The sequence below is a fragment of the Spermophilus citellus genome (genome assembly GCF_964194105.1).
Source record: "Spermophilus citellus genome assembly, chromosome: 3".
In the NCBI taxonomy this organism is placed as follows: domain Eukaryota; kingdom Metazoa; phylum Chordata; class Mammalia; order Rodentia; family Sciuridae; genus Spermophilus; species Spermophilus citellus.
The window spans coordinates 115,434,578-115,456,889 of NC_138184.1; the positions used below are offsets into that span (position 1 = coordinate 115,434,578).

General features: G+C 42.0%; 1 protein-coding gene across 3 annotated transcripts in view; it reads right to left on the reverse strand.

Moving 5' to 3' along the window:
- TTC28 (tetratricopeptide repeat domain 28) overlaps positions 1 to 22,312 on the reverse strand; it is a 622,345-nt gene that overhangs the window by 263,803 nt on the left and 336,230 nt on the right. For all 3 annotated transcript variants that reach the window (XM_081286162.1, XM_081286164.1, XM_081286163.1), the window contains 3 exons: positions 13,474 to 13,621; positions 2,538 to 2,810; positions 1,457 to 1,587 (listed from right to left, as the gene is read on the reverse strand). In XM_081286162.1, the coding sequence (XP_081142288.1) occupies positions 1,457 to 1,587; positions 2,538 to 2,810; positions 13,474 to 13,621 (552 nt within the window). The remainder of the gene's footprint in view (positions 1 to 1,456; positions 1,588 to 2,537; positions 2,811 to 13,473; positions 13,622 to 22,312) is intronic.

Sequence of the window (22,312 nt, forward strand, 5' to 3'; positions counted from 1 at the left end):
GAGTACAAAAGCCACTCTTGACACGTTTATAGTTATCTGTTCTTTTACTAAATGGCCCCATCTAGACAACTGTGCTCTTTTAGTTCTTGATCCTGGCTCTCTTCTAAAGGCCATTAGTGTGTCTGTCCCTACAAATCTGGTTCCTCTTTTCATTCCCGGAACATCAAGAAATCCGATCATCTGGCTCATGAGAACTGTTGTTAAAATAAGGGTAATGAGAGAAACGCTTGGGGCCAACTCTCTAGAGGTTGGAATTGCTAAGTCTGCTGCCCTTTGCAGTGGTCCCTTCTGTAGCTGGCTTTTCAATTTCTCTGACAGGGTCTTGCTATGTCCTTCATTCAAGCTGGACTTGAACTCCTCAGCTCAAGTGATTTTTCCTTCTCAGCCTCCCGAGTAGCTGGGACTACAGGTACATACCACACCTGGCTCTTATTGGTTTTCAAAGACTTTTTTTTTCTTCACCAATTCCTTCAGCTCTTGGTGCCATTACAGTCATAAGCCAGACTTATCATGTTCTGCAGAACTGAAGTTGCAGGGTCATTTAAATAATATGATTAATCTTTATGATGTCCCATAGTGGAATTCTTAGATATAAATGTAACTAAACATATTTCTCAACATACAAATTGATTCATAAACTTACTATTGCCTCTGATACTAATCATTTCTTCTCTATTAATTTAATAAAAACTATCACTTATGAAGTTTTAATGGATGGCCCTAGAGCATTCCAGGCACTGTACTAGGCGCATCACGTGTTTCACTTACAGCCCGACCATAACCGTGAGTGGGATTAGCAAAATACCCCTCACTACCTGAATAAGAAAACAGAGGAGAGAGAAGGAGGTAAGTAACCACTTCCCAAGACCCCTCAGCCAGCAAGGACCGGAGCCAGGCGCACAGCGGGGTCTACTGATTTCAGACCCATCCTCTATCCAAGAAGAGAAGAAGTGCAGGTCCCTGTCATCACATCACATCTACTGGCCGCCAACTTTTTGATATTACATTCCATTTTGCTAATAAAAACTAGGATAATATTTATCATTACAGTTCAGGTCAATCAATAAACTTACTATGTTTCCATACTGCAGGAATTGCAGTGATACCTCCAATAAAGCATATTTGCTTCTTACAATTTAATGAGAATGTCACAATGTATAGCTTTTTTGCTAATTTTATGTGTCTACCCCATGGCACATTTGAAGAGAATAAGAACAACGCATCTGACCGAGCTAGGAAGTCCTGAGGACAGGGACAAGTTCTTATGTATCTGTATACACCCAAGGCCAAAGTGCAGTAGACATCCAACACCTGATGGTCAAGGAAAGGAAGAATCACTGATGATCAAGTTCAAAAAGTAATATTTTAAGATACATGAAACATTTCTTGCATAGATAAAAGCAAGTCATGTTGTTTAAAAAAAAAAAAAATCATCCACAGGCGAACTCCTTCCTACCTCCCGATCCTTGAGTTTCATGGCGAGCACCAGCTGATGCCGGTGGCTGGTGAGAGCCTCCCGGTAGTTTCCTTTGGAGAAGAATGCAGAGCCCAGGTTCCCATGAGCCCGGCATTCTCCTGTCTGGTCACCTGAATTGGTTAAAAAAAAAAAAGGATAAAATTTCTCTAAGTTATAGCATTATTTATAAAATATAATGGTCATCTTGATTTAAGAGGCACAGATTTAGTAGCTCAGATTTCATTTCCCTTTCTCCTTTTAGAAAAGGACTTGCCTCTTCCACAAGACCCTATATGGGAAGTTAACGTTCTAGAACTTAAAGCTCTGGACAACTGTTATCATTATTGTAACTTACAACCATAGGCAGGCACTTAGCTGTCCTGGAAATGAGAGGTCACAGACCTCCACATAAACCAGCTGCTGTTTAAATCTCCTCATTTCTCTGCTAATGACCTTTGATTCTGAACAATTATCAGCTTGTTGGTTCAGTCATCTGACTCCAAACCTACATAATCTACTGCTTCTTTACAAGTACCCTGATGGTAGATTCACCATATCCTTGCTCTTCCTGCAATCTTATAAGTCCTTGAGTAATCGTCACAATGACCCATTATAGTCATAAGCCAGACTCGTCTTACAAGTGAGGCACAAAGAGGTTAGGAAGCTTATCCAAAGTCACACAGCTAGTAAATATCAGAGCACTAAACCCAGCAGTCTGGCTCCAGAGTACATGCTCTTAACTTCTAAACCATACTATCTCCTTTAACAAAATGAAGCATTCTTGTGGAGGTAAAAATTAGAATTAAGACAAAAGATTTACACACCAATACCATCATTTGGATATTAAATTTGTGAGCACAAATCTCTGGGGAAGGCAATGAATCTGTTAATCAACATCTCTTGGCCCTTTGGGAGCCTCAGTACCTTGTCATGTGAGAAGCCCTAAAGTCATGACTACTCTAAAACGGAATGTTCTAGAGTCACCCCCACTGTTCACGGTCAGTGCTGTCCCCATGCCTGTCAGGCTCATCAGCCTTGTTTCCCTTCTGTGCTTAAATAAAGGAGAGAAGCGCGACTCTACCTAAGGTCTTGGCTACGTCCAAGTCCTGCTGCATGTATCCAGTGCTCTTCTCTGTGTTCCCGAGAGACCAGTACGCGCTGCTCAGGGCAGAGAAAACGGAGCCCCTCAGCTTGAGGCTGCAGGTGCCAATCTTCAGAGCGGCTTCTAGGACAACCACAGAGGCCCCATGGTGGCCGGCCGTCAGGAGCTCCTGCCCAACCACAGACACGACCACAAAGGGACTCTTGTCCAGTTTCATTTTCTGAAGTTGCTGATAAGTGGGTTCCAGGGAGTCTGAAGAAAAAGAAAACAAGAGAACCCAGGACAATACACAAAACAATCTTTTCCAGTGCCCTCTAGAAACACATGCTTAGGACCCAGTTCAAGTGCAACCCTCCAATCTGTGAGCAGGTGCCCCTCACTGACTACTCGGCCATGTGACTAGAAGCACCCGCGGGCCCTGCAGCTTCCTTCTCCTGGCTGTGACACGCGTTGCCACGCCCCTCTTCTCTCTGGGCCCGTCTGCCATCCTGGTGGCCACTTTCCCACCCCCTTCTTTTCTGGGCACTAGGAGCGCATCTTCAAGCCCTGCCTCCACTGCAAGCCTCCCAGCTCCTCCAGCCGCACTAATTCTTATATCTAAGCTTCTTTTGGTCTTTATGGTTAGTATTGCACAATGTGCCCATTAATTATTTAAAAATTGTTCCACGAATGTCAATTTTTGAAATATTTTCCCAGGTAGTCTGAGGACAACATTTGAACTGTTAGAATAACTTGAGCAAGTGGTACAACACTGGCATGCGATTTTAAAAACTACCCCTGAGCCAGGCGTGGTGGCGCACACCTGTCATCCCAGAAGCTCAGGACACTGAGGCAGGAGGATCCAGGTTCACAGCCAGCCTCAGCAACTTAGTGAGGGCCAAAGTAACTCAGTGAGACCCTGTCTGTAAATAAAATATAAAAGAGGGCTGGGATGTGGTTCAGTAGTTAAGCACCCCTGGGCTCAGTTCCTAGTACCAAACAAACAAACAAACAAAAATCTCCCCCCCACCACATAGGCGAAAGTCCCTAACATCTGATAAACATTTATTAAACTTGAATTTGAATAACTGACTAATAAAACCTGCCCTTATTTTTTCCTAGAAGAATCGATAAAGGAAGCTCTACCAACAAAAGCCAATCACTCTCACTGGTGACCCAATGTCCACTGCTGCTCTGAGGTCAGTCTGCCCAAATAAAAAATTACCAAACAAGACCACAAAGAAATCATCTGTGTTTACTAAAGTAAGATAGAAGATAAAATTACTGTTGATCTCATTTTATTTTCACATGCTGTCTGTGAAGGTCATAGATTAAAGGTGACAAGCACAGGGATTCTCTGCATCTGAGGCTGGGTTTGAGTGCAGATGACCTCCATGCTCCTTCTCCCCTGGCTCCCTTTTGATTTTTCTTTAAAGGCAATTACAAAGCTATTAACTATTGCCCTGTAAGGAGAAGGCACTCACAGCCATTTGTTGTTAGCTTTCCTGAAAAACTACCTCACATTAGCTGTTTCAGTAAACAGGTAAAAAACTATAAGAGGATGGGTCTCTTTAAATCTTGAATCTCCTAGCCAACAGTACTGCATTAAAATGTAATTTTTACAATTTATGACTTCTCAACTCTCCACTAAGGGGCTCTCGCCTGAATCAACATTACCACGGAAACCTTGAAACTTACTGGTGCCTAAAGCATTTTTTCCCTTCAATCAGATCACTAAACAGAGAACAAAGAACATTTTTACACCTGTCAGGATGCAAGCAGTGCACAGTACCCATAAACAGCAGCTAACCAACAGGGTTAGGCACAAAAGCAGGAACCAGGAATTACTAGAACAGAACAATACCACACTGAGATGCCAGGAGCAGAATTTTGGTGGTGCCCGCTGATGAATTGGCAGCAATGATGGTCACAGCAGCCTCCCACTGGCCAATAACAAACATGATTGATTTTTAGGGCTAAAAGACTTAAAACACCCTCATCTGGGCTGGGGCTGGGGCTCAGTGATGGAGCGCTTGCCTGGCATGTGTGAGGCCCTGGGTTCAATCCTCAGTACCACATAAAAATAAATAAATAAAATAAAAGTCCATTGACAACTAAGAAAAATGTTTTTTTTAAACCCTCATTTTAGAATTGAGGAATCTGAGCTTTCTTTATCGTTTCTTTTCTTTTTCTTTTTTTTGGTTATTTTTTGTTTGGGGTTTGTTTGTTTCATACCAGGGATTGAACTCACGGGCACTTAACCACTGAGCCATATACTCAGACCTTTGTATTTTTTGAGACGGGGTCTCGCTAAGTTGCTTAGGGCCTCAGTGAGTTGCTGAGGCTGGCCTTGAATTCGTAATCCTCCTGCCTCAGCCTCCTGAGCTGCTGGGATTACAGGCGTGCACCATCAAGCCCAGAACCATTTGTTTGTTTTTATTTTTTTCCTGGAATTGGGGATTAAAGTCACAGGCACTTTGGCACTAAGCTACATCTTCAGTCCTTTTTATTTTTTATTTTGAGGTAGGGTTTCACTAAGTTGCTAAGGCTGGTCTTGAATTTGCAATACTCCTGTTTCAGCCCTCAGCGTCTCTGGGATCACAGGCTTATGACCCCACACTAGATTAAGGATCAGAGTTTTTACAATATCCACCCAAGGTCAGATAGCTTGGAAAATATCCATCCATTACAGTGCTTAAGCCCAGACTCTGAAACTTATACCAGGCAAGATTCCAGTGTGATGGCTGATGCCTGTAATCCCAGTGGCTCTGAGGCTGGGGCTGGAGGATTTTGAGTTCAAAGCCAGCCTCAGCAATTTAGTGAGGCACTAAGCAACTTAGTGAGACTGTGTCTCTAAATAAAATATAAAAAGGACTGGGGATGTGGCTCAGTGGTTAAGTGCCCCGGGTTCAATCCCCAGTACAAAAAAAAAAAAAAAAAAAAAAAAGATCCTTTTTAAAAAAATTTATTTATTCATTCTAATTAGTTTTACATGACAGCAGAATGGATTCCAATTCATAGTACAAATATAGAGCACAATTTTTCATGTCTCTGGTTGTACACAAAGTAGAGTCACACCATTTGTATCTTCTTAAATACTTAAGATAATGATATCCATCTCATTCCACCATCTTTCCTACCCCATGTCCCCTCCTTGCTCCTCCCTCCCCTTTGCCCTATCTAAACTTCCTCCCATGCTCCCCACCCCCATGCCCATTATGGATCAGCATCCACATACCAGAGAAAATATTCAGCATCTGATTTTGGGGATTGGCTTACTTCATTTAGCATAATATTCTCCTCCATCCATTTACCTTCAAATGCCAGGATTTTATTCTCTATTAATGCTGAGTAATATTCCATTATGTATATATACCACAGTTTCTTTATCCAGTCATCTATTGAAGGGCATCTAGGTGGGTTCCACAGTTTAGCTATTGTGAATTGAGTTGCTATAAACATTGATGTGGCTGTGTCCCTGTGCTGTTTTTAAGTCCTTTGAGTATAAACCGAGGAGTGGGATAGCTGGGTCAAATGGTGGTTCCATTCCAAGTTTTTCATACTGCTTTCCATATTGGTTGCACCAATTTGCAGTCTTACCAGCAACATATGAGTGTACTTTTTCCCTCACATCCTCACCAATTCTTGTTATTGTTTGTATTCTTAACAGCTGCCATTCTGACTGGAGTGAAATGAAATCTTAGAGAAGTTTTGATTTGCATTCTCTAATTGATAGAGAAGTTGAACATTTTTTCATATATTTGTTGACTGATTGTATATCATCTTCTGAGAAGTGTCTGTTCATTTCCTTGACCCATTGATGATTGATTGGGTTATTTGTTTTGTTTGGTGTTAAGATTTTTGAGTTCTTTATATATCCTAGAGATTAGTGCTCTATCTGATGTGCGTGCAGTAAAAATTTGCTCTCTATTCACCTCACTGATTGTTTCTTTTCTGAGAAGAAGCTTTTTAGTTTGAATCCATCCCACTCATTGAATCTTGATTCTATTTCTTGCACTATAGGAGTCTTATTAAGGAAGTCGGGACCTAATCCAATATGATGAAGATTTGGACCTACTTTTTCTTCTATTAGGTGCAGGGTTCTGAACCTTCTGATCCACTTTGAGTTGAGTTTTATGAATGATAACAGAGGTTTAATTTCATTTTGCTACATATGGATTTCTAGTTTCCCCAGCACCATTTGTTGAAGAGGCTATCTTTTCTCCAATATATGTATTTGGTGCCTTTGTCTAATATGAGATAACTGTTATTTATGAGGGTTTGTCTCTGTATCCTCAATTCTGTACCATTGGTCTACAAGTCCATTTTGTACCAATACCATGCTGCATTTGTTACTATTGCTCTGTAGGATAGTTAAGGTCTGGTATAGGGATGCTACCTGCTTCACTCTTCTTGCTTAGTCACTAGCAACAGAAACCCGTCTTGGCTGGTTTTAGTAGAAGAGAAATGCCCTGAGCAACTGAATATTGGGAAAGGTGAAAATCCAGACCTCCAAACCCACAGTCAAAATCATGCCACAAAAGCTGCCCACTGAAGGCAACATAACCGCCACCACTGAACACAGGATGCCACAGCTGCAATGCTGCCCCTACACTGATCACCACCCTGGGAAAATGGACATTGCTCTTGCCACCCACCAGCACCAGAAATAATTCTGTGCTGTCCTTTCTTCTTTGAACTTTCTGCTCTTAATTCAATGGTGGTGAAAATTAGGATTTGATGCTTTCAGCTCTTATGGTAGAAGGCAGGAAGCAGAAGTATAAAATGGGGGAATTCCTAAAATATAGGAAGATTGTTCAAACACCGACAGCCCACAAAGACACTTTGCTTCATTTGGAGATATTTTTCCCATAGCAACCATGGCTACGTTAGAAAAAGACCCACCTAATTAAGCCTCTAAAACTGTACAACAGAAGTAGAAAGAAGAGAACCTTACAACAGCTAAAAAGAGTCTTAAAAGAGAAAGAAATCTTTAATTGTGTAAGTTTCCATGAGATGAAATGAAATTGAAGAAATGAGAAGAGATCAGATCCCCACTTGTAGAAAATACATGCACATTAAAGGATAAACGCCAGTGTGGAGGTAACCCTAAAGCTGACAGGAAGCGGGGTTAGCAGGGGCAAGTAGAAAGCTTCCTAGAAGCAGAATTGATTTCTTGAAGAAAGGGCAGGACCCAGACAGGTCTTTGCTTTTCAAGAGCCAAACAGTGCAATGGAGGCTGGAGCTGGAGCTGAGGGGAAGAGCGCTTGCCTGGCACATGTGAGGCCCTGGGTCCAATCCTCAGCACCATATAAAAATAAATAAATGAAATGAAGGTACTGTGTCCATCTACAACTAAAAAATATTTTTTTAAAAAGTTGCAAAGGATTTGTCCTAACCAGAGGCACCAGGAGAAGATGGGTGCACAGGAAGCAGAGTGCTAAGCAGGCCAGCCGAGTTGACCAGAGGACACCTGTCAGGGAAGGAGGCTGAGGTGGAAGGGTGGAGAAAACACTGAGTTATGGACGAAGAGATGGGAATTTCAAAGCCACACAGCCTCAGCCTCCTCACTTTGTCAAATGTAGTACACAAATCTATACATGTGCACATGTACATAAGTGGATACACAGATGCGTATGTGTGCATCTGTGCATGGGTACAGACACGGACACAGAATTGTCCATTTCACTGTGTGTAAATTTTCAAAAAAAATTTAATGTCAAATTTCTTTGTTTTGGGCTGTAATTGTCTCATTGGTCCATATTCACTAATCAGAAACTCTAATTAGCAGTTGTACGTGTTTTTTGTTGTTGCTGTTGTTTGGAGTATTGGGGCTTTGCACATGGTAGAAAGGTGCTCTACCACTGAGCTACACCCCCAGCCCTGAAAATGCTCATAAGCTTTTTGCTGTGTGTTTCTGAGACAGGCTTGCTACGTTGCCTAGGCCAGTCAGTCTCCAACTCCTGGCCCTGGCTAGTCTCCTGCCTCAGCCTGCCTAGCAGGCTCTCTGTGCACACCAGCACACCTGGCTAGTTGTACATGCTTCTGATGAAAAAGAGATGGTGAGATGATTTTTTTAAATGTATAGATGATCTCTAAGATTCTTTGCAACTCTATTATTCTAATGCCTGTTCCAGGGTAAAGTTGAGTGTTTAGAAAAGAGACTAACTTTGTGATTTTTGTCAGGCTAGATACAACAGAGATTTGGAGTCTACAGCTATTAAGATGTTTTTCTTTCTAGAATCTATGCATAATACATGAAATAGTCAAGGTCAAACCAGCTCCATAAGAACAAAAAGGCCCTTCCCAACACTGATTGATTCACGGGTATGGGTTTTTGAAATGTAAAGGCTTTCAGAGTTTAAGGTAAACAAAGTCACGTTTCCTGACACATGAAGAGCTTATAGGGATGTAGTACAGGCCAACAAAACAACACTCTGAGCTGAGAGACATGTGATCCTCATTACTTCTGAGGTGCACATTCACTCACGTATTAACATTTCTGAATTTGGGATTCTGTATCCTGAACTTAAGGGTGCCTCACGATGGTTTGCCACTACATCTGAATAGGTCTAAAAGATCTCTTTCAATATATACAAATAAAAAGTGAGAAGAAAGGACCTTGCCAGCATTTAATCATCAGTGTCTTCTTCTTTCTTGGTAATATATAAAATAATGAGACAGCTTCCAAGCCAGAGTTCTTAGAACCGGTAGAAGGTGCTATGTGATCCTAAAGGGAAGGTATAGGGAGGCTCCTCAGAGGAAGCAATGTCTGCAGGAAACAGGACATAATGGAAAGCACAGTGTTTTTCAAGAACAGCAGGGGGTTAGCTGGGATACCTGGAGAGGAGAATAAAAGGGAGCAAGCTGTCTAATGCTCAGGCCTGAGAGAACTTCTCAGCGAATGTTCATATGCAGAACCTGGGGTACTGGGAAGTGTTCCTTCTGCCACCACAACACAAGAGCAGGTTAACACTGCTGCTGCCTCCCCTCCTCAGTGAGACTCTGGACATCATCTGCAAAGTAGAAGGCCCCTATAGAGCTGCCTTCGTAGGGCCTGGCCTGTGCTACCATCTACCTCTACAGAGGAGCACTGCGCACAGCCGGGCAGGGCCCTTGCTCAGCCAGCGGACTGGCAAACGGCAGTGCTGGAATTAGATCCCACCCTTGTTGGCTGGGAGGAAGCCTGAGTTTTTCACACAGCATTTCAAAAATAGGCCTCCTGTGAAAGGTGCATCTAAAAGAAAGTCAGAGGGCAAGGGTCCACTGAGGGTGGACATCAGGCTAATAAAAGGTGAGCCCCGCTCAACCTGAGAGAAAAGTTTATGCATTCAACAGCCATTTTCTATGGGCATTTTATAAAAGCAGCTTCCTGGGATCCTCTAGAGCTGTTAGAAACACAACAGGTGACAGCCCATAAATGTAATAGCCTTTAGATCACTAAATTAACAAAAGGAGAGAAAATACACACAAGAGAACCCTCAGCAAGAAGCCGCCCTGCATCTTTAGAGGAACAAATAAAGGCAAACTCAATCTCGATTTCTAATTGTCTTATTAAATCCACGGTCGGCAGCAGTAGTGTGCTACAGCCGCCAACTCTGCTTAAACATCGACCAGATCCTGTGACCTGAAACTGCTGAAGGACCAGCTAAGAAGAAATGGAAAATGTCAAAGGGTAAGTTGAGAAATCATGTGAGTACCAGTTTATATCTCTACTTACTTTTATATTTCTATTAATGATTTAAGAGAAATTTATTGTATACCATACTGTAACCAAATGCACAAAGAGAAATAGTTAAACTGACAGCCAGTTTGTGAATATAAGTCACACTATAAAAATAAAGCAGATTTAATTCACTGAGAAATATGGGAAATAATAACAATAAATTAAGTTAGTTTTCATATAGATAAATATAGTATTTGTATAAATATAGCAAACAGAGTATATTAATATAAATTGGTTCCACCTTAACAAAAATGAAATCTTAAAACTTCCAGACAGACCCACCATACAAACACTGTGTTGGTCATGGAAGTTCTGTTTGCTTTTATAATCTCCTGGACTAGGGAGTTTTCTCTGATGCATTCAAGAATTACAAAACAGCCGGGCACGGTGGCATACTCCTCCAATCCCAGTGGCTTGGGAGGCTGAGGTGGGAGGGTCGAGAGTTCAAAACCAGCCTCAGCAATTTAGCAAAACCCTATGTCTAAATAAAAATATAAAAAGGGGAAGGGATGTGGCTCAGTGGTGGAGCATCCCTTGGTTCAATCCCCAGTACAAAAAAAAAAAAAAAAAAAAAAAAGAATTACAAAATAAAAACAATTCATACAACAGAAAAGACCTACCTATGAAGTGTCCAGATCCCTTAGCCATGTGACATTGGGTAAAACTTATAAAGATGCAGAAAGGTGGGCTGTGTCTATAGCTTAGTTGGTACAGCGCTCTCCTAGCACATGTGAGGCACCATATTAAAAAAAAATGAGATAAAGGTATTGTGTGTCCATCTACTATAATTTTTTTTTAAAGATGCAGGAAGGTAAAATAAATGGTGGGTAAATAAACCAGCAGCAGGTGATGATAGATTTTGTAAATTACAATCACATGACAAAAAAGAGGTCATTAAGATGTCAGATGCCCAGTAGAGGAGAGGAAGAGCAACGGGGAGGGACTGGCAGTGGGAAAGGAAGCACTGGGGACTGAAATGGAGCATATTACATTCCATGTGTGTGTGATTAGGCCAAATGAACCCCACTACCATGTATAACTGCGATGACTAATAAAAACAGTTTTAAAAAGATATAGGATGATGTGCAGAACAGCAGTGTGCAAAGCAACAGCCTATAAAATGTTAAGAGAAGCCCACCTGGAGTAGATACAGTGGTAAAGGCAACGCTAAAAATAAACCAGATAAATTAAATTGCCTTAAGGGAAGAGGAGAAAATATTGAAGCGCTCCAGGCACCTGTAAGAAGCAGCCTTCTCCAGGGTCAGCCTTAGGTCACTCACTGTAAGACACAAAGAAGTGGCACAGAAAACCCTAAGGGTGACAGCAGCTCTGAGCTATTTTTCTTAGTGCAGGGAAGGTTTCCTTACACTTATCTAAACAAATTGCTTCAAAGGATAAACTATAAGTTTGATTCTGCTGATAGCAACACATTCACTCCAATATTCTAAGGCAGCAGCACAAACATCTGAATAAAGAAGTGATATCCTCATGAACTAAATAAAATATCCCATGTATATTCTTTGTGGGGGATTTAAGGAGAGGATGGGAAAATGTTAGAAAAAAATATATAAGAGAGACAGGTTGGTTTTTGTCCCTCCCCTCCCCACCCCCAGCCCTAGAGCTCCAAAGTGCATCTGCTCTGAGTCAGAGTTTATTAACAGCAGGTCCCACAGTGGGAGAAGCCATTAGGTTCCTGCAGCAAAGACTCGGCTCTGTATGGCTTATAAAGTTGCATGAAGGGAGGTTTTCTTACCACATTTTTTTCTAAAGCACAAAATCCCTAACTTTCAGGAAAAAGATGTTTTACAGATATGAATCGTCCAGAGACCATACGAGCAGCATTGAGTCCATCACACTTTTATTTAACACATATTTTGAGCCAAATACGATAGTAGTCAGTATAATAAAACTATCTATTGCTACGTTTCAAAACTAGATAAAATGTCAAATTATACTACCATTGAAATTTTTAGGTTTATTCTCCCATATGAAAAATTCAAAAGTGCATCATTTTTGAGTCAAAATCAGAGTTCTGCTTGACATAACCTAATTAGGGTCAGGCATTAGCTGCCTTCTGTATGCCAGGACTATGCCTTAGTGACTCCGTTGCCACTTAAAGACAACAACTGGTACACGCTTTCAATCAAATATTCCCAACAGCTCATTCCTCAAAAATCAATGTTCCCAGGCTGGGGGTGTTGCTCAGTAAAGGTAAAGCACTTGCCTAGCATGAGCAAGGCCTTAGGTTCGATCCCAGCAACGCAAAGAAAAAAGAAAAAAACAAAAAATCAATGTTCCTCAAAATGAAGCCAATCTATTTGGGGCCAGAAAGCTACTCTAACCTTTACAGTACCATTTTCATTCCATTCGCTTGTTTTTCCAGAATACTGGTTACAATAAAGTAGAAAAAATAACAGGGAAAAATAAATGTAAACTATAGTGTCTATTCATCTTGTTTTGCTCTCTCTCCTTTTTTTTTTTACACAATACCTTTATTTTTATTTGTTTTTATTTTTATGTGGTGCTGAGGATTGAACCCAGGGCCTCGCACGTGCTTGGAGACCACTCTAGTGCTGAGCCACAGCCTCAGCCCCTCTCTCCTTTTAATTCAATATAATCTCTTATTGCTCCTCTGGAAAATATTAGATACCACCTCTCGTTAGGTACACATTCTCTTTTAGGAAACAAAAGAATGTCTAATATCTTCAGTTATTTATTTCTAGAAGGTATATTGGTTCATCTGAAGAAATCAATTTACTTTTAGAGGCATTGTGTTTAGAATTACAGAATCTCAGAACTACAAAAAATAAAAAAGGAAATTATTTAAAGAACCATAAACTCTGGAGAAGTGGTCAACTCATGGTCATGTAGTTAGTAAATGAAAAATTGAAGAATATATTCCATGTCCAGGCCAGTGGTCTTCCATACTCTTCTGCCTCATTAACGTCAATGACTGGCAGTGTGTCTTGATCTTCCTTTGTGTAAGATGTCAGATCTTAGCCAATCTGAGACCACCCTTTTGTCCCACCATCCTGGGGACTGAACCCAGGCCCTGGCCCAGGCTAGGCAATCACTCTACCACTGAGCCACACTCCCAGCCCATTAAGTTTTATATCTTATCAATTTCCTGTCCCTGAGCCTAAAGTCTTAGAAGGTTACAAATGTTTAACTTTAAATTAAGGTCAGACCAAGTACTTTCATCATATTTACCTCTCATGGGAGATTTCATGGCGGCTTCTACCATCCCCACCAGAAGCTGGAGGCTCTTGGGGTCTTGAGCCAGTCCAGATGCGAAGGCTGCCAGGGCATCGGCATGACGTCCAAGGTACTGGAGGGCAACACCCTGTCGGAAGTATGCCTGGAAACAGAGGAGGACAATGCAAGTTACCCAGCGGGGCTGACTGGGGTTCTTCAGTAGAATAAACAGGTCAGCAGAACCAAAGTGGATGGCCTCGGTCCAAAAAGAAGACAGGCGGTTGGTAACCAAATGAATTGAGTTCTTCTAAGATCATCAAATGTGAGCATCCTCACTTTCAGAACTTTCATTCTTTTTATTTTTGGGACACTCTTTTTTTTTCTGGGGGTGCTGGGGAGAACTCAGGGGCACTGGACCACTGAGCCACATCCCCAGCCCTGCTTTGTATTTTATTTAGAGACAGGGTCTCACTGAGTTGCTTAGCACCTCACTGATGCTGAGGCTGACTTTGACCTCAGGATCCTCCTTTCTCAGTCTCCCCAGCCGCTGAGATGACAGGCAAGTACCACTGCGCCCAGCTGGGACACTTCTTAATTTTATCACATTCCTTGGCATTTACCCCCATACTAAAAATATATATTAAAAAAATCTTCTATGCCATCTTTAATTCCATAAGCCCCTGAAGGAGAGTTCTTTATCTCTTTCCAAAGTACCTGATACAGTGCATAATAAGTAAGAGAGAAATTCAACTTATTTTGAATTTTCTCCCTTCTGTGATTAAAAGGAAAAATATCAATTTGTGATTACTATTAAGATAATTTTAATAATGAGTAACATAACATGCTTATGTACTTTTTAAAAAATATTTTTGTTACTGTTAATAGACCTTTATTTCATTCATTTATTTATATGTGGTGCTGAGAATCAAACCCAGTGCCTCACACATGCTAGGCAAGCGCTCTGCCTCTGAGCCACAACTCCAGCCCCTGCTTATGTACTTTTAACGTTATGTTTCAGATGCACTATTTAAAAAATTACTTAAAATATATGTTTTTAAAAAATCAACTTAGGGGCTGGGGATGTGGCTCAAGCGGTAGCGCGCTCGCCTGGCGTGCGTACGGCCTGGGTTCGATACTCTGCACCACATACAAACAAAGATGTTGTGTCCGCTGAGAACTAAGAAAAAATAAATAAATATTAAAAATTCTCTCTCTCTCTCTCTCTCTCCCCCCTCTCTCTCTCTTTTAAAAAAAATAAACTTAAAGTGGATCAAGGAAGTAGGCATTAGACCAGAGACCCTTCCCCTGATAGAAGAAACTGTAGGCTCAACTCTCCATCATGTTAGCTTAGGAACTAACTTGACAAGACTCCTAAAGCACAAGAAGTAAAATCAAGAATCAATAAACAGATGGGATCAAACTAAAAAGCTACTTCACAGCAAAGAAAATAATCAAGAATGAGAAGAAAGAGTCTACAGAATGGGAGAAAATCTTTGCCACCTGCACCTAAGAAAGAGTATTAATCTCCAGGATATAAAAACAACTCAAAAAACTTAAAAAACACACACATTAAAAAAAAAAACCCTAATCATGTGGACACATCAGTATTTATAGCAGCTCAATTTACAAAATGGGAAACCCAGGTACTTCACAGAAGAAAAAATAAAAATGGTCAACAAATATATAAAAATGGTCTAGCAATTAGAGAAATGCAAATTAAAACTCACGCCAGTCAGAATGGCAACAATCAAGAAGACAAGTAACAATAAATGTTGGTGAGGATGTTGGGGAAAAAGCACACTCATACATTGCTGGTGAGACTACAAATTGGTGCAACCACTCTGGAAAGCAGTATGGAGATTCCTCAGAAAACTTGGAATTGGACCACCATTTGACTCGGTTATCCCACTCCTCAGCATATACTCAAAGGACTTAAAATCATCATCCTACAGTGATGCGGCCACATCAGTATTTATAGCAGCTGAATTTACAAGAGTCAAGCTATGGAGGCAACTTAGGTGCCCTTCAACAGATGAATGGATAAAGAAAAATGTACATATATATAAGGGACTCGGCCATAAAAAAGAGTGATTTTATGACTTTTGCCGTGATATGGATGGATCTGGAGACTATCATGGAGACAAAGTAAGCCAGTCCCCAAAAAACCAAAGGTTGAATGTTCTCTCTGATATGTTGATGCTAACACTCAGTAAGAAGGAGAGGGAAAAATAGAAGTTCATTGTATTAGACAAAGGGGAATGAAGGGAAGGGAGGAGGATGAGAAATAGGAAAGACTAAAGAATGAATCAACAAAATTCTCGGGATTCCAACATGGCGGCGGGCGAAGAGAGATCAAGTCCCTGACCTCTTCAGCTGTGCAGGCATAGGGAGTCGTAAACAACCTAAATCTGTTTGCTCAGGATCACTAGGCAATGCTGAGCTGACGTGGATCTGGGGCGAACAGTCTGGGCCTCTCAGAACACACACTGAGCCCGGATCGGCTGAATTCAAGCTCCCGTTCGCCTGCTTCCCACAGACAAACAGCTGTGACTCAGCACTAATCCATCCGGCTGAAACAACTGGTCGGCCCTTCTCATCCTACGGAGGTAAATGCCTACCGAGCCTTCATAGGTAGTGGCCACAGGTTTGAAACGGGGCTTGGGAGAGACAGTAAGGACCCACCCATTGCATTGGTCGCCCAGAAAAGGGAAACGAACTGTCGCCATTTGCAAGAGATACCACCATGGCAGAGAACTGACGTCATCAGACTGCGGTGGAGGAGATAACTTAGGTGTGTAATTCCCTAGCCTTCCCTCTCCACACATCAGAGAAACCTTAAGGGCCCCTCCCAGCTCTCCCGTGAGCGCGACAGCCAGACCGAGGGAATCAGAGGTGGTGTGGGACCCGCAGCGCGGAACTACCGCTCCCACCAGGGCTGACAGCTGAGGTCTCTTGCACCAGCTACAGGGGGTGTGGCTACCGGAGAGCAAGTAAAATTCGCTGAGGATTCTCAGCCCCAAGCTCTACAAACTTAGGGTCTGAGGGAATGGCAAACTGGAAGAGTGTGCCCAGTCGTTCATGAAAACAGGGCTCCCGGAAGCAGCAGACCTGGCGTGTAGCCAGTATTGTGGTGAGCGGCACCCATGAGAGGGGCCTGGCTAGAGGAAAAGTGGGAAGTGACTAGACACAAGAGGAGGCCCTAGGCACTCAGGATTGGAGACTCGCCCAGTCTGGGAGGAGCTGCTGCACAGTGATTGGTTCCCGCGTATTGACAGGAGAAACTTGGCCTGGTGGGCACAGCGCCACCTACTGGAAGAGAAGTTAATCAAACTCTAAGACTGCATTTATTAATTTTTTTTCTTTTTTTCCTTTTCTCTTTTTTTTTTTTTTTTTGATTTCGGTTTTTCTTTCATTTTCATTTTTCTTTCTTGTTGTTTTTTTAAAATTTTTTTTTTAGGGATTCCTGAAGATGGCGGCGAAGTCAGTGCATCACCCCAGTGCGCTGTGTCACTGTGCGGGAGAAAGACGAGGAGAAACAGCTGAAGGCTATCTTGTTGGGAATTTCCAGTGAAATTGAGGTGCTCCAGAATCTAGTGGACGGATTTCCATCGCGCGAGGTTCGGCTGCGGGGGCTCGGTCGCAGGCGATTTCTCTGCACGGAGGGTCGCATTGCCTGATCTGCGGACCGCCCCGCAGCTGGAGTCTGCGGCGCGCGCTGGGAAGCGGCGAGGTGCCGGAGCAGGAGTGCAGTGATGCGGATTCTGGGGGCTCCTGCCAGTGGTGCAATGGCCGTGCTTAGTGCTGAGTTCCGGCTTTGAGACAGAGGAGAGAAGTGGTCCAGTTCGATTCTCGACACCGGTTGGACCACGGAGGAGGACAGCAGCCGCCATCTTGGAGAGCTGATGTAATCATCCCTGTTTTCTACTGATCTCAGCTCATTCAGCTACGGAACAGGTGATTTCAGGCTGGTATTTTCCTGCGTCTCACAGACAGATTGCTCAGGCTCGGGGCTGGAGAACCTGTGGAGAATACTCCTTGGGGCTCGCTCCTGGCAAGGCGTGTGCCAGCCTCTGAGCGGCTGGATTCTGGTTCCCTGGCTGCTTTGGCCCAGGGCTGGGGAACCTGTGGGGGTCACTCCTTGGAGCCTGATCCTAGCGGAGCGTGGCCGGGATCTGAGAGGCCGGGTTCTGGCTCCCAAAGCTGCTTTGGCCCAGGGCTGGGGAACCTGCGGTGACTGCTTCTCGGTCCGGGTCCTGCTGGGTGCTGTGGGGGCCAAGGGGGCAGAGTGGAGCTGCCGCCTGCGCCCAGAGCAGGCCAAGTGTCCCGCCGGAGTGGTATCACGACACCCCAACTGCAGCTGGGGCCGAAGAGAGTAGCCGCCCACGCCTGGAACAGGACCAGCGACCCGACAGCGCGGTAGCCAAGTCACCCCATTTGGAGTAGGGGCTGTGCAGAGCCGCCGTCTGAGCCTGTAAGGTAGGCAGACCTGCAACCCACTGGCAGGACAGGCCCGGTAGCCTGCCAGCGTGGTGGACAAGTAGCACCGAGGCAGTCACGTCACACTGGTTGGAGTGGGGGTGGAGCAGAGCCGCCACCCGTGTCCGGAAAAGGCCCAGCGACCCGTTGGAGAGGCAGTCAGGTACCCCCACTGGGAGTGGGAGCTGAGCAGAACTGCCGCCCGAGCTCGCAAGGTAGGCAGACCTGCGACCCACCGGCGGAACAGGCCTAGAGGCCTGCCAGTGTGGTAGACACGTCACACCAATTGGAGTAGGGGCCGAGCAGAGCCGCTGCCCACATCCAGATCAGGACCAACGACCCGAGGGCGTGGTAGTTACGTCACCACAACTGGAGTGGGGGCAGAGCAGAGCCGTCACCCGCGCCCGCAGGGTGGGCAGACTTGCGACCGACCAGCGTGGTAGACAGATCACCCTAATTAGAGGGGGAGCACAGCCACTACCCGCCCTGCAAGGGAGATTTCACAACTATACAAGAGCAATATAAATAAATAGGGGGGAAATTTCAAAAACACAACAGTTTCACCAAGCAGAAAGAAACGCGAACAGTATGAAAAGACAAGGAAAGAAAGGACCACAAGCAATGCAGGTCAACTCAACTTTAGAAGAGGTAATAGCTGCAACAGATGGAATGTCAGATAAAGAGTTCAGGATATACATGCTTCAGATGATCTGGAGTCTCAAGGAAGACATGAGACAGCAAAATCAGACAATGAAAGATCACTTTGACAAGGAACTACATAAACAAATCCAGGAAGTAAAAGATCAATTTCACAGGGAGATAGAGGTAATAAAAAACAAACAAATAGAAATCCTAGAAATGCAGGAAGCAATAAACCAACTTAAAAACTCAATTGAGAATACTACCAGCAGAGTAGATCACTTAGAAGATAGAATATCAGACAATGAAGACAAAGTATTTCAACTTGAAAAGAACATAGACAGCTCAGCAAGTCTGCTAAGAAACCATGAGCAGAACATCCAAGAAATATGGGATAACATTAAAAGACCAAACTTAAGCGTCATTGGGATACAGGAAGGCACAGAGCTCCAAACCAAAGGAATAAACAATCTATTCAATGAAATAATACGAGAAAACTTCCCAGACTTGAAGAATGAAACAGAATCCCAAATCCTAGAAGCCTACAGGACGCCGAATGTGCAAAATCATAAGAGATTCACACCTAGATACATTATAATGAAGATGTCCAACATACAGAATAAGAAGAGAATTTTAAAAGCTACAAGAGAAAGGAAGCAGGTTACATTTAGGGGTAAACCAATCAGGATAACTGCTGATCTCTCAACACAGACTCTGAAAGCTAGAAGATCCTGGAATAACATATTTCAAACACTGAAAGAAAATGGGTTCCAACCAAGAATCGTGTATCCGGCGAAATTAAGCTTCAGGATGGAAGATGAAATTAAAACCTTCCACGATAAACAAAAGTTAAAAGAATTCGCAGCTAGAAAACCATCTCTTCAAAAAATCCTTGGCAAAACATTACAGGAAGAGGAAATGGAAAATAACATTGGAAACCAACAGTGGGAGATAGGACAGTAAAGGGGGGAAAGCAATCAAACAGGAAAACAAATCAGGTTTAGTAACATTAATAAACAAATATGGCTGGAAGAACAAACCATATTTCAATAATAACCCTAAATGTTAATGGCTTAAACTCACCAATTAAGAGACACAGGCTAGTTGAATGGATCACAAAACAAGACCCAACAATATGCTGCCTACAGGAGACGCATTTGATGAGAAAAGATATACATAGACTGAAGGTGAAAGGTTGGGAAAAATCATACCACTCATATGGACTGCAGAAACAAGCAGGAGTGTCCATACTCATATCTAATAAAATAGATTTCAAGCCAAAGTTAATCAAAAGGGATAAAGAGGGACACTACATACTGCTCAAGGGAACCATACACCAACAAGACATAACAATCATAAATATATATGCCCCAAACAACGGTGCAGCTATGTTCATCAAGCAAACTCTTCTCAAGTTCAAAAGTCTAATAGACCACCATACAATAATCATGGGAGACTTCAACACACCTCTCTCACCACTGGACAGATCTTCCAAACAAAAGTTAAATAAGGAAACTATAGAACTCAATAACACAATTAACAACCTAGACTTAATTGACATATATAGAATATACCACCCAACATCAAGTAGTTACACTTTTTTCTCAGCAGCACATGGATCCTTCTCAAAAATAGATCATATATTATGTCACAGGGCAACTCTTAGACAATATAAAGGAGTAGAGATAATACCATGCATCTTATCTGATCATAATGGAATGAAACTGAAAATCAATGATAAAAGAAGGAAGGAAAAATCATGCATCACTTGGAGAATGAACAATAGGTTACTGAATGATCAATGGGTTTTAGAAGACATCAAGGAGGAAATTAAAAACTTCTTAGAGTTAAATGAAAACACAGACACAACATATCGGAATCTATGGGACACATTGAAAGCAGTTCTAAGAGGAAAATTCATTGCTTGGAGCTCATTCCTTAAAAAAAGAAAAAACCAACAAATAAATGATTTCATACTTCATCTCAAAATCCTAGAAAAAGAAGAGCAAAACAACAGCAAAAGAAGTAGAAGGCAAGAAATAATTAAAATCAGAGCTGAAATTAATGAAATCGAAACAAAAGAAACAATTGAAAAAATTGACAAAACTAAAAGTTGGTTCTTTGAAAAAATAAATAAAATCGACAGACCCTTAGCCATGCTAACGAAGAGAAGAAGAGAGAGAACCCAAATTACTAGCATACGGGATGAAAAAGGCAATATCACAACAGACACTTCAGAAATACAGAAGATAATCAGAAATTATTTTGAATCCTTATACTCCAATAAAATAGAAGATAGTGAAGGCATAGATAAATTTCTTAAAACATATCAAAAAAATTGTGCACCATGATCAAGTAGGATTCATCCCTGGGATGCAAGGATGGTTCAATATACGGAAATCAATAAATGTTATTCACCACATCAATAGACTTAAAGATAAGAACCATATGATCATCTCGATAGACGCAGAGAAAGCATTCGACAAAGTACAGCATCCCTTTATGTTCAAAACATTAGAAAAACTAGGGATAACAGGAACTTACCTTGACATTGTAAAAGCTATCTATGCTAAGCCTCAGGCTAGCATCATTCTGAATGGACAAAAGTTAAAGGCATTCCCTCTAAAATCTGGAACAAGACAGGGATGCCCTCTATCACCACTTCTATTCAATATAGTTCTCGAAACACTGGCCAGAGCAATTAGACAGACGAAAGAAATTAAAGGCATAAAAATAGGAAAAGAAGAACTTAAATTATCACTATTTGCAGATGACATGATTCTATACCTAGAAGACCCAAAAGGGTCTACAAAGAAACTACTAAAACTAATAAATGAATTCAGCAAAGTGGCAGGATATAAAATCAAGACGCATACATCAAAGGCATTTCTGTATATCAGCGACAAAACTTCTGAAATGGAAATGAGGAAAAACACTCCATTCACAATATCCTCAAAAAAAAATAAAATACTTGGGAATCAACCTAACAAAAGAGGTGAAAGATTTATACAATGAAAACTACAGAACCCTAAAGAGAGAAGTAGAAGAAGATCTTAGAAGATGGAAAAACATACCCTGTTCATGGATAGGCAGAACTAACATCATCAAAATGGCGATATTACCAAAAGTTCTCTATAGGTTTAATGCAATGCCAATCAAAATCCCAACGGCATTTCTTGTAGAAATAGATAAAGCAATCATGAAATTCATATGGAAAAATAAAAGACCCAGAATAGCAAAAGCAATTCTAAACAGGAAGTGTGAATCAGGCGGTATAGCGATACCAGATTTCAAACTATATTACAGAGCAATAGTGACAAAAACAGCATGGTACTGGTACCAAAACAGGCGGGTGGACCAATGGTATAGAATAGAGGACACAGAGACTAATCCACAAAGTTACAACTATCTTATATTTGATAAAGGGGCTAAAAGCATGCAATGGAGGAAGGATAGCATCTTCAACAAATGGTGTTGGGAAAACTGGAAATCCATATGCAACAAAATGAAACTGAATCCCTTTCTCTCGCCATGCACAAAACTTAACTCAAAATGGATCAAGGAGCTTGATATCAAATCAGAGACTCTGCGTCTGATAGAAGAAAAAGTTGGCTCCGATCTACAGGACACCCATAGCACAAGAGTTAATAACAAGAATCAACAAATGGGACTTACTTAAACTAAAAAGTTTTTTCTCAGCAAGAGAAACAATAAGAGAGGTAAATAGGGAGCCTACATC